This window comes from Melanotaenia boesemani, chromosome 17 (assembly GCF_017639745.1).
Source record: "Melanotaenia boesemani isolate fMelBoe1 chromosome 17, fMelBoe1.pri, whole genome shotgun sequence".
In the NCBI taxonomy this organism is placed as follows: Eukaryota; Metazoa; Chordata; class Actinopteri; order Atheriniformes; family Melanotaeniidae; genus Melanotaenia; species Melanotaenia boesemani.
The window spans coordinates 13,081,241-13,094,783 of NC_055698.1; the positions used below are offsets into that span (position 1 = coordinate 13,081,241).

The 13,543-nt window shown below is 36.3% G+C and overlaps 1 protein-coding gene across 5 annotated transcripts in view; it reads left to right on the top strand.

Moving 5' to 3' along the window:
• kcnh8 (potassium voltage-gated channel, subfamily H (eag-related), member 8) overlaps positions 1 to 13,543 on the top strand; it is a 73,218-nt gene that overhangs the window by 27,809 nt on the left and 31,866 nt on the right. For all 5 annotated transcript variants that reach the window (XM_041967356.1, XM_041967359.1, XM_041967357.1 and 2 more), the window contains exons 3-6: positions 2,717 to 2,848; positions 6,369 to 6,496; positions 8,894 to 9,131; positions 9,242 to 9,399. In XM_041967356.1, coding sequence (XP_041823290.1) covers positions 2,717 to 2,848; positions 6,369 to 6,496; positions 8,894 to 9,131; positions 9,242 to 9,399 — 656 coding nt within the window. The remainder of the gene's footprint in view (positions 1 to 2,716; positions 2,849 to 6,368; positions 6,497 to 8,893; positions 9,132 to 9,241; positions 9,400 to 13,543) is intronic.

Consider the following 13,543-nt stretch of genomic DNA (forward strand, 5'->3'; position numbering starts at 1 on the left):
CTTAACTTTATTTTGATTCACTCCCACTGAGGAAAAACATACATGTAGGCAACTGAAAGTACAAAGACATCTTTTAGGAAGGTACTGTATTGTACTAGACCATGATTGGACATTTTGTATTTCGTACTGGTTGATAGAAAAATTAAATATTTAGTGGCTTTTTCTCATTCAGTACATATCTTCTCACCTAATAAGCCAATCCACACACACACACACACACACACACACACACACACACACACACACACATACATACATACATACATACATACATATATCTATATGTAGAAAACCCTGCTGTTGTAAGTACTCAAAACTCAGATTTTGACACATATGGTATTTTAAAATATACTGTAGCAGAATGATCTTTAGCACAGAAGGAGGAAGAGGATTGTGAGGACACCATGTGCTGGAAGCCAGAGAGGCTGAAAAAAAAAATCATTGTGTATTATTCAGCTTCTAAATTACTGGTATCGCATTGGTATGGACAACTTATGTCTGGCAGCTACTTCAGGTGGGAGGAACCAGGTAGAAACTCAGGATTTCTTTGTTATGTACCAGCCAGCAAGTAGGTTATTTCACAGAGTCAGTGCCCATGGACTTACCTCACTTTCGAGAGTTTTTCCCCAACTCAGGGTTAAGATTCTCAGAGTTTCCCACTTTCTAGAACAGGCCCCAGGTAACATAACAACTAAATAAAAAGTATGTTAAAGCAACACTATTGACATTTGGCAGATCTTTACAATATTCATGCCCCCTAACAAAGTCTATTTCTACATCCCTCTTGCATCCTGTCTGTTCTGAACTCCTTTTCTCTAACTTTTCCCACTTCCTCTGATAATGTCATTTTGGATTTCTTTGTTGAATTAGCCTTGGTGTAAGGTCAAGTCAGCCAGTGTGTTGATATCCATTTACTGGTTTTTGACACTGGGCAGTATCAAGAAGATGTGAAGTGCGGTTTCACAACCCCAGCATGCTGCAGGGCAATGACGGCTCCAGCAATTTGTATTGTGAATGTCTGTGTGCCACTAAAAATCAAAATGTGCAGAGTTTAAAGATCAGAAAATAGAACATATAACCAGAAAACACAACAACAACACAGTGTATTTTGCAAACAAAACCAACCACAGAACATATCAGATAACACAGTGACATACAAGAAAGTACAAGAAGCAAGAAAATAGAAAATTCCACATACAACAATATAAGAAAACCTCAACAAACAGATAGCACAACGATGATTCGTAACACACAAGAAAGAGAACAGAAGACATAGCAATAACATGTTTTCACAAAACACAACAAAACAGAAGACTAAAACCCCACTAAATACAGCTTCAAAGAGATCAATAATAATATTAAAAACATATCAACTAAAAACAAACTTGAGCTTACAAAGCTTGCCTTGTGAAAGGTCTTTTTGTGAAAAATGACACTGTGAAAACAGCATTGTGAAGCTTTGTGAAAATGAAGAAAAGTTAGAGAAATATTGTTTGTTTCTTTATAGATTTTTCTAGTTTTGTTTTGAGTCGTGTTGTTTAACTTCAGAGCTGAAAGACATTTTAGTGAATTCTATTACATGATTTGATGAAAGAGCCCTGAACGGCTGTTAATCCCACACACACACTCACACACACACACACATACACACACACATTTCAGTATGTCCACATTGTTCTGCTGACAGTTTTTCTGTGTCTCAGTGTGTTGCCTTCCATCTTGCCCTAGTCCTTTTATTATTTCATCATCCCTCTCTTTCCTTCTGTCTCAGCTGAGTCTTGAACGTAAGTGAGGCTGATTGACTCAGTTTGTCCTCCGTCTGTCTGCCTGAGAAAGAAACGCTGCATGCTTGCAATCAGGAAAGCTCCCTCTCACACCATGTGCTTGATCATGTTGCCTTGTCGCACGGCGTACAAATATTCCCACACACATACACACATGCTGAGACAAAACCACTGTGATTGAGTTATCACCAGGCAAGAAAGATGTAGTGAGTGGGAGTGATGGGAGGAAACTCTGAGAAAACCCTCAATCCATTTCTGCTAACTGGACTGAAGCCAGTGAAAAGCAGAGCTCAGTTTCTACTTTGAAGGTTTTTCTCATTAGAAATTTTGTAAAATAATAATAATAGTTTTTACTTTATTAATGCCATATGGCAAATTCAGGCTCTGTATTTTACCCATCTGTACTAGAGAGCAGCGAGCTGCTATATTTCACATGTTAGGAAGCAGTTTTGGGGTTAAGAGCGTTGCTCAGGGCCCATAGTGGTTCACCTGTGCAAGGCCCTTAATCCCCCAAGATTAAAAATATAATTAAATACATATAGTTTTGTTGTATGAATAAATAATATAAATAATAATACAAATATAAAAATGATACTAAATAAAATATTACATTTTAACTAAAGTTCTTCCTTTTAGGAAACATATTTTGTTATAACCGTTTACTTGCAAATGAAAAAAAAGTCAATTTATAAAAGAGTAAAGAATGGAAAATTCCTATATGCCAGTGAGATTCCAGTCATAAATCTTAGATTGAGACACAATTGGCAGCACTTGAAGTTCAAAACAATAGTAAATACCAACAGGAGAATATTGCAGGAACATTTCATGGGGGCACTACATGTTAAGCTGTGTTGCTCACTGTACAAATGCATGATCCTTACTAATGAAAGATGGTGTTTGATAATGTTTAAAAGGGTGTTCTTGTCTTTCAGCTGTGCTGTTCTGGTGCCTCCTGGACATTGTCCCAATTAAAAATGAAAAGGGTGATGTGGTGCTCTTTCTGGCTTCATTTAAGGACATCACAGACACAAAAGCCAAAACAATACAAGAGGACAAGAAGGAAGGTAAATATATTTGCACATTTTGGATTTAGAAGCACAAAAACATCATGCAATTAATCAGACCAAACTGTGATAAAACAACCCTTTTAATTTGGACTTTTAAGCATTTTTTCTTCAATTAGATTCTATGTTAAATAGCTATACAAAAAGAAACTACAGAAAAGAAAATCACAAACTTACAGTCCCCCAAAGCTAATATCACTGAAGCATTACTTAAAGGCCAACAACTCAGTGAACGCCCCAAAAAAATCCTACAGCGGGTCAGCGGGTTTGTATACGAGTGTCAGCAAGAAATTTGCCTAATTCCTCTTATTACTGCAAATAAGGAGGAACTTGAAAAAAAGTTGTTTTTGGCCACATAATGAATTGTATTTCACAAGAAAAAAGAGCTGATGCTGCAGGTGACTGGAAGAAAGAAACACTTTAATAGGTTTGAGTCTAACAAGCTTATTCAAAATGAGAAAATGCTTTTTGTGCTCAGTGCAGTGAAGGGAGTTAATAAACAATGGTTATGGGCACAAAACTATTTGTTATAAAGAGTTCATTTTGAATATATGAAATGGAATAAAAAAAATAAACATAAGTATATTCAGACTAGGTAACTTCATGGACATCATATCTACATTAAAATGATGGGACAACTCTGCTCTGCCAAAAAGGGATCACCACTTTTACAGAATTATCTTTATTGTTCTATTTAACAAATCACTTTTATTAGACATAACTATTTTGTTTTTACAGCTGAACAATGAGACTTATAAACATACAAAAGATGTCATTTGTTATTTATTTTTTATTTATTTTTGATCAAGTTCAGGAGAAATATATGATGTCACTCCATTGTTTGCAATTTGCTTTTCTAATCTAAATACCTGCACAGGTCTAAATATGAAAATGAGGCTTTTAAATTAGAATCCTCGCAGAACTTAACAAGCTGTTGCACCGATTGATTGACAGGAAATGTGGCCCCAACAAAAGAGCTGCAGAGGAAAGAATTACAAAACTCCTTCAAGAAGGCAAATAAACCATGAACGTGGCAAAAGATGCTCCTTTGTCCACTCTGGGTTGGCTAGAATTTAAAGCAAGTGCAAACAAAATGGGGAGGTCGTGAAAGGGAAACATACAAGTTGACCAAGAAAGGCGCATCAAGGCAGAAAATATAAATTCACAAGAGAGTGAGATGCTTGTGGCTAAATTTTAAGAACCTGGCTAAAAGGAAATGGGGATTCATTTACAGAAAAGTCACAGTTAAACCATCACCTAACACAGAATGTACAGAATGTTGTATTGGGCTAAAGACTGCAGATGATTGGACAAAAGTAGGGCTGGGGGATTAATCGATTAAATTGAATTTTCTGTTCCTGACAATTTATTTTTATGAAATCTGGATTTTTTCCCCCCTCTTTTATATATACCACAAACACTACCCTTTGGTTTCCATAGTTAGCAATGGACTTGGTCCGCCCTCCGCAAACTAGATATGCAGAAACAGATACACAGTGAAGTGAGCCATCACTCACATCTGCAGTTTATCTTTGTCTGTAACTGCAGTGAGAAATGCTGCTCTCTTTGAGATGCAGGAGACAACTTCAGTCCTCAAACTCTCATTAAGAGACGACCTAGATCAGGGAAATTATTTCCACAGTTGATTCCATAAGGATCCAGATAGAAAGGGATCACGGATGCAGTTGTGTTGCACATCTGTATCTGAAGCAGTTTGTACGGTGAAGAAGTTATGATGTTTACATTTTTAATGTCATTCATTTACATGAAAAAATAAGTAAATAAACACATTTAGCAATTTAAAAGCTTAAAGATTAATATTCTTTGAATAAGTTTAATATTTTTTTAAGAAACAAAATTTAAAAAATCAATTAAAATCCTATGTCAAATTTGATTTGAAAAAAATATGAGAATTTATTTTTCAGGCCATATCACAGAGCCCTAGATGTGATTTTCAGTGATGAATCACAAATCTGGATGGGGAAAAGACACAATCTTGAAACTTTTGTTTGATTCAGGTTCAGAAAAATACATGAAGATGAATTACTGAAGAAGAAGAAAAAAAAAAAAAAAAATTTTTACAATCATTGATCATAAAAGGGTAACATGTCTGGTAAAGGACCAGGATGTTACACCCAAACTCTACACAGAAAGATTGCTGTTTGAATCTCCACACAGTCGAGGCTCAAACCAGTGACCCTCCTGTGAGGCTACAGTGCTAACAACCACACCACCATGCAGCCCCCATGATTTAGAGGCCCAAAAAGCATCTTCTAACATTAGTAGGACATTTCCATGTAGGGAAATCTTTCATGTACAGAGAAACCCCTCAGTTGTAACACACTTACACAGATCTCTGTCGGAGCATTGTGTGCCACAGAGAGAAGCAAAGTCTCTGAAGACAACCGTTTCTTTTTACCCACCATTATCCTTTGTTTCCCCTCATTTTCTTTTCTGTTATAAATTTTCTCTGCTGCAAAACCACATTTACTCCCTGCATATGGGTGTCCTTTCTCTGTTCCACTCTCACCTCTGTCCTCATCCATTCCAGCAGTTTTTACATTAACTGTCCATTCTTACTCACCCAATCTACCCTCCATGTCTTTGCCCCCATACTCAACTCTCTCCCTTTCTCTACTTGTACTACCCTTCAGTCCTCACAAAATTGGTTGTAAAAGCAGGGGGAAATTCATTAGATCTAAAAATAAGCACATCTCCGTCTTTGCGCTCCTGCCGTGTCAAGTCCCCCAAGGCTGCACAGTGTTATAGATGGGCCCTGTCTGTTTGCCTCGTCTGGGGTCTGTACACACAAAAAACACTCTGAACACATACACTTTCCAAAGGACACTCAGAAGCAGTTATCAGTTCTACTTTGTAGCTTTGTTATTGTCTGTAAACCCTACACCACCACCCCCCTCTCAAACCAATCTGGCCTCAGTCCTCTCCTTCAGGCTCACAACAGTGACAATGGTGCCCAGAACCGAACAGTTATAAAGTGTCTTCTCTTATTACACAACTCCTCAATCTGAACTCACCACTTCTGCACTTTATCTACTACAATACACTTAACAGAAACACACACACGGGCAGATTTGCAACCATGTGAACAAAAAGGCACATGAAGGCATTGTAAGAATCAGCCACAGCAAATTTAACATGCTATACTTAACTGCCTCTTTCGCCATAGCAGGAAAAATAACACTTTTTGTCAGAGATATTGCTAACATAATAAGCTTCAGTAGTTATGTAAGGCTGAATTATCAAAACATGTAAGAAGAATTTTGCAACCACATAAAGGTAAAAATCTAAGCAAACACCCTGTTTATATTTCAGTCTTCAGCCTCTTTCCTTGTTTGAGCAAACTGTAACCTTACTGTTGCATATTCATGTTTTTCAATTGAGGACAGAATATCATGCATTTCATCAAGCATAATGACTGATTCAGTCATCAGAAGCTGACCCTGGGGGGTAAACTATTATAGATGGGTGTGTACTGAGTTTTGTGTGTGTATGTTTACAGAACGACGGCGCGGCAGGGTGAAAACAGGTTCTTCATTCAGCAAGGCTCGTCTGCGGAGCAGCACTGTGCTCTATCACATTTCTGGTCACCTCCACAGCAGGGAGAAGGGCAAGATTAAACTCAACAAGGTATCACTCCAGACAATAAGGCAGGATGTAGGTAACATGATAATTCAAGCGTGGGTGAGGGTGAATTAAGAACACTGGAGACACACAAGAGAGAAGATAGGCTGTTACTGAAGCACAATGAAATCAAGGTCAGGCAGGTGATGTAGATGAGCCTACATAAAACTCTCCCACAAACAACAAATGAGCAAAAATGATAAGATAGCTGGAATACTTTTGGACTGCTGAATTATTCAATAATACTAATGTATTAAAATGTTGTTAACCCTCTGGTACATGAATTATTACAGAACAGTACCACATTTTTTCAAATAAAATATTTTACTTCTACAGACATGCACATTGATGTTTCTCTGTTTTTTTAAGCTTATTTTAACTTTTACTAAGTGTATTGATTTTTCTATTTGTTTTATGAAAATATAAAATAATATCTTGTCATATTAATATAATATAAATTTTCTATAAAACACCTGGATCATTTCCTTGTCCTGTTTATCACTGAGGCAAACATGGTAATTACAATGTATGTATATATACTATATCAAATGTATTTATTCTTCATATGTGGCAGAGTATTGGTTACTCACTAATGTCCAGTGAAGTTGCTAATATACGATCCATACCCATGCATACATGTAAAAACAAACTTTAAACATGTGTCCTCTGTAGTGGACACTATGCATCAAAGGGCTAAGCTTAATTTTGATTTTTTTTTTTTTTTTTTTTTTAAGATAAGAATATGGGTCAAGTCAGAAACTGAGAAATACCATTTTTATTTCAGTCAAGTGAACCATCCGACTTGTTTGCCCATAGCAACAGGGACACCCATTCTTGTTAGCTTACTAACTTGCTCTGTTGTTTTAACTTCTCCACATAGAAGAGTTAAGTTGACTTCAGAAGACCAAAGCTAAAAATCTGTTAAATCAGTGAGGTGCTGTAAAATTATTTTACAGTAGAAGAGGCTGCTGAAAGGAAATAACCCTCTATGGCATGGCATTGCCCGCAGGCAGCAAACCACATATCTGGTCCTCACACTGCTGTAAGTTTTTTGAGTAGATAAAAAAAATAAAATATCACTAGATATGTGTGTGTGGGGTTGAAGTGCATGTGACCTTTTAGCTGGGTGTGGAGCAGTCATTTGCAGGGAGCAGAGTCACATAGTGCACACTGCTACCATTTGGCAAGATGCACATCAATTTTCAACATATTTGTGGTAAATTAAAAAAATATATGCTCATGTATGTAAACATGTAAATAAGTGTTTTTGATAATTTTAAAACAAATTTTTTTAATACTTGTATATTAAAACTTTTTTTTGTTTGTTGCCTCAGGTCAACACTGTGCAGTGAAAATGTGCTTAGTAATAATAATATTAGTAGTAATAATGACCATAGTGACATGTTTTAATTTCCCAATAACAAACACTTACAGGAGGTGGACTTAAAAACATTTTGAACTTGGAATGTTCATTATCAAGGAGTTTGGCATTTTGGATAGTTGTAAGCATGTCCATCATGGCTGCCTCACATGTTTAGCCTTTTTTAAGCTTGTTTGTGCACGTCTTCAGAAATCCATGCTATTTTTTCACAAATTCATATTTTATAATATAAATATTTTTATGTACCACAAAGCTCCCACAAAATGTGGTCAAAAATTTCTTTTTCTTAAAAAATAAAAAGGCATGCCACAGAGAGACAAGAACAAAATGTTTTTGTCAGTTTGCCGGGAACCCTGTGTTCCTAGAGGACGAAGACATTAGGCCGGGAGGAAAATGGCAAATGTGGCTACTTGTATTAGTTGCACAAACAATGGTTTTCCCTTTTTTACATCACTCAGTGTATCTTTTATTTAGTTTGTGTTTTCTTTCTCTTTGATGAAAATTGAATGTAGCATAGTGTGTAAAATTAATAATTTTATAATCTAACAGGTCTAATAGTTGAACAAATTTATTTTAATTTGAAATTTTGGACACTTTATTTCAAGTTTAGGCATCATATAGGCTTCCTGTTACCTGCTACACTCTAATTCTGGGAGATGTGGGAAACAAAAGATAAAAGGCTATTTTAGGTTAGTTATTTAAGATTTTAGGTGACAGAGAGAAAAAAGGTCATTTAGAGTTTGAAGAAAATACAAAGTTACAAAGAATGATTGTCTATGGTCTAAATTATAGTACCAGAAAGAAAATCACTGTGTCAGAACTTACAATAAATTGAAAGTGAATGCAAAAATTGCGTTGTTGTTGCATCTCTAAATGACATTAAAAGTATATGCTGGAAAACCGTTTGTTCAGAAAACATTCATGTAAAGGGTCCATAAAGAAATCAGGATTGTTATTATTATCAAGGTTTTTTGAGTTAAAGAATGAATAACATGACTTGTGTTTTCTGCTGTCTTTTTTAGAATATGTTTGGGGACCCACCTGCTCTACCGGAGTACAAGGTTGCACATTCCAAGAAGTCCAAATTTATCCTCCCTCACTACAGTACAATCAGAGCAGGCTGGGACTGGCTCATTCTGGTTGCTACCTTCTACGTTGCTGTGACAGTGCCCTATAACGTGTGCTTCACTGGTGATCCCGATGACATGACCCGCAGCATATCTGCGAGTGACGTTGTTGTAGAGATACTGTTCATCATAGGTTTGTTCTGTTTAGAAACAGTTTTGACATAGATATTAATAACTGAGTCTGTATGATTAGCATCTTTTACAATAACCAAATCATCACCTCTCCTGTTTGTTTGCTGCTAGACATCATTTTCAATTTTCGCACCACTTACGTCAGCAAGTCGGGCCAGGTGATCTTTGATGGTCGACAGATATGCATCCATTACCTGACCACATGGTTCACCATTGACCTGCTGGCAGCATTGCCTTTTGACCTGCTCATTGCTGTCAATGTCAGCGTGGTAAGTAGCCAAGTTTCTTGTTCAAGCAGCCTTTACTTTTTATAATTCATGCAAATGACTTTCAATAAATATTTTGTATAGACTATGGCAGAAACATGGATGGAAGACAAAACAAATGAAAAATAGATAAAAATAAAATATGACGTGCAAGCTTTTAAGAATACTTTTCAATGGTGGTGTGAATTAAAATCTCATGTTCAGTGTGTTGTACAGTAGCAGCTGTCTAGTACTGCATTTTCTTTGAAAAGAGCAACATAATTTTCACAAGAGTAATCAGCTGAGCTGTTGCAAAGGCTGCCCTACTGTCTCTTTGGTTTGACATCATTGATTCCACATTGTGTATGAGCACTTATAACATAAACACAAATCTGCATCTTTAAAGCTTTTTTATATATAGTTTCTGTGTGAGTCAAATCATTGGACTCAAATCCATGTGTCCCTAAAGAGTACTTAAGTAGAGGAAAAACACAGATCTGAAGCAATTAGGAAGATTGTTTTGTCTTGCCCCTGTTTAAAATATATCACCAATTGAGGCACCAGACTGTAGGGAGCTTTAGATCAGTTGCCTATTGTTGTTTTTGCTGTCTGGTCTCTAGTTGAGAAAAAGAGGCTTCGATCGTGCTGTATGCTTCTGTTTACTCATTACATTGTGAATCAAGAGGTCCACTATTGAGTGGAAACACACAATCATCCAGCCTAACATAGCTGCACACACAAAGAATTGCTGTACAACCAACTCTGTTTCTTAACAGTATTGTGTGAAATGCACATAAAAGCCTAATCCAATTTTTTACACACAGGTAACATATTTTGAGTTTTGAAATATGACAAAAATCCTACTCTCTGTTCTGTTATTAAGCTCACGTAAGAATGACTGAGATCACTGTGCTATGTTTCATACATAAAAAATATTGAACGATATTTTGAAATCAGTAAGTAATGAAAGTAATGAATTATATGAGGTACTCCACTTACCAAGAGCAACATGTACATTAAAAGCCCCATTAATGTCAAACCATGTATATAGGTTTTGGAGCAACACATGCAACCATTCAGGTTAATTTTTTCTTAGTGAAAGCCTTGCTTTTTTCAGCAGTATATTACTAAATTACACTCTACACACAGCATTTTTCCAGAGTAGAAGACTGACAGAAGAAATTATTGCTCAACTGCTCTGCCTGCTGTTCAGTTTTGTTTTCCATCCAATATTTTTCACATCCTGAAACTTATAAATATGACAAATCGCCTAACTTTTGAGCAACTGAAACGTCATTTCAAGTAAGAATGGGAATGCATTTTACTTTTAAAATTTCACCTTTTCTCCTAAATGTTCATTATGCAACCGTGAAAGTTATGATGATTTCTTAATATTTTGTGAGTCTTTCTAATTAGTGTTACAATTTTTTGTAATTAAAACATTTTATTAGTTGAATTAGAAAAGACTAGAAGCACTCAGAAAGCACAGACATCTTCCAAGCCAAAGGGTCACTCTCTTGAAAAAATCTCAGAAGGCCCAACAGCCCACCCAGTACCCTGTATATTGAAAACAGAAAACACAAACAGAAAAACTAACACCAATAAAAACATTAAAAAAAAATATCAAATAAAATAACAGAAGCATAAGAAAGAATGCATTATAAGCTTTGACTTTGCTCCAACAATTGAATGAGGAAGACTCAGATGGAGTAGGAATGATCAGCTCCTCTTACTACAGCAGGACCAAGTTAGGAATAGACATCCTTGACAGGATACTGGGGCAGTATTAATCTCAAGCTGCAACTAGAAGATTGTCTGTTGTGGTGTTTTATAAGGTTTTGGACACTGCAGCACTGAATGCATGGGTCCTCTGCTGTAGCTGCATTGATGCCAAAATGGCCCTTCACTCATTATTGAGCTCTTAACATGCAATATGATAAATCAGTATCAGCTGACACCCAGTGCTCTGTTTCATTAATTTTGCATTATATGATGCTTTTTGTCTAATTGTTCCCTCTAAATTAATTGATAAAAATATAAATACATTTAAAAAATATTTAATTTTGCTATATGTTAGCTGAGTGAATGTTGTGAGCTAGTAAATATTTGACATTTTCTATTTGAAGTACAAACCCAAAGTAATTTCACATGCTAATCAATAAAAGATTTATTTACTTTTTTTTATTCATTGTGTCTACTCCCATATGATGAAAAAAAGACTCAAAGGGGAAAAAAATGGTCTCTGTAAACACCACCTTCATAAACCCCGGTAAAATTTGCAGATAAAATTATATAAAGAGACTTTTTCAGTTTAAGAAATATTTAGGCTCTTTACAATAATTTTGATTTAAAGGACATTTGCAAATGTCAATGAAGAAAAAAAGTGACACTGGCAAAAAATATGTCACTTCCTAAAAAAGGGCTGGAAAGAAAGAGAATGGTAAATGAGAGAAAAGAGAGAGAAGCATGTGGTATTTTTATTATAAAAGAAAGCGGGAGGGAAAGGGTGAGAGCAATGACATCCTGCTGCAGGGCGAAGTTACCAGTTTGGTTTCAGACTCTATTAATGGAAATACCACACACTCCCACTGGATCTGTGTTTGGGTGTAGGGCTACTGGGCCGTAAGATACCCCGCTGCCAACAGGGAAAGCAGAATGGGCTGGTATTATTGCTGATCGTTCTGTGTGATGTCCCCTCTAAGGACAGAGCATTCAGAGTTTCCCCTTTGAGGACAGGAGCCATCTTTCTTCAAAACAAGCCTTGGGACCTCAACAGTGTCCTTTCCTTGTGTTCAGCTGTCCTGTGTTTTTGTCATATGTCTCTGTCATGTCTGCTTTTTTGGCACGTTTTGCAGTCTGTCAAGAAGTCCAACCTTGTCCTAACTTTAACTTTGTTCTCTTTTCCTTTAAAATGATTTGAGGTATTGACATTTTAAACTTTTCTTTTGTTCATATAGTGTAATATTCTCACTGTATATTCTATGATCAGACTAAAGACAAAAGGACCACCCAGACTGTTTTCAACAAGACTTCCAAAAGCTAGTCTATGGGGTTGTATCAGTGTTTTTGGCAAAACTCATTTACACTTCTTTGATGGCAGAATTAATGTAGAAAAGTACATTTAAATGCGATATACGATGACGTGCTTTTTCAGGGATACAAAATCACTTTCAAAGACATGGCTGAAGAAGATGTGAATACAGGAAATGAACTGGTCTGTCTGAAGTCCTGACCTGTCCCCAGTGGAAAAATAGCATACATACAGAGTAGCAATAAATACAGTTCTTATTTATATCTAAACTAAACATTGTCAAATAGTGAACTGGCTGACTGTCCTTTAATATTAGCAATAAGATGCTGACCACTACTAGTCTAGATCCACCACTAATTGAATGAAACTTTATAGTTTTAATTATTGGTCCAGAGCAGCTGCCGCAGTAAAAAAAAAAAAAAAAAAAAAAAGTTGACCCGTCACATTATTGCGATTCACTTGTAGGGCTAAAGGCATGGCTGCAGGGGATGAAATAATGAGTATTTTTGTAAACGTATAGTCTTGTGAGCATATATGATGCCCTAAAAAGCAGAAGGAAAAGAAACATCAGGTAGCTAACTGTAAATTTCACACCTGATGACCGGAGTAAATGAAAATGTGAATGGCAGGGGTAAGATTGGAAGTGACAGGGAGAACTTGAAGGAAAAAGTGGCAGGAAGTGCATGTGCGCTGCTGCATTCATTATATTTCTTACTATTCTTGTTGCTGGAGGAGAATGGAACGTGGCACAGGCTGCTTTCTCCATAGGTGGGATGCAGGGTGGTGATAGATGGTAGAAAAGAGAAAGAGATTGTCCCCAGGGCTCAGTAGGAGGTTTCATTACCCCATTGTGCTGGATAAGTTCCTTAGTTCCCACAGCAAGGGAGTGTGCAAAAATCCCCACATAGCATAATGGACACAAGTGCAAATGCAGTTTTGATGTGAATTATCCACACATCTGTTCCTCTTAGCTTTGTTTAAACACTGACTATCCTTTAATCTCCCACAAACACATTTTCTTCACCACAACATTCCATTAGTTTATAAATAGTTTTTCTATAAACTTTCAACCAACCATTCCAATTTACCACCAACTCAGACAAATGTTCAAAATATTGTTTTCTTTTGTGTATTGTT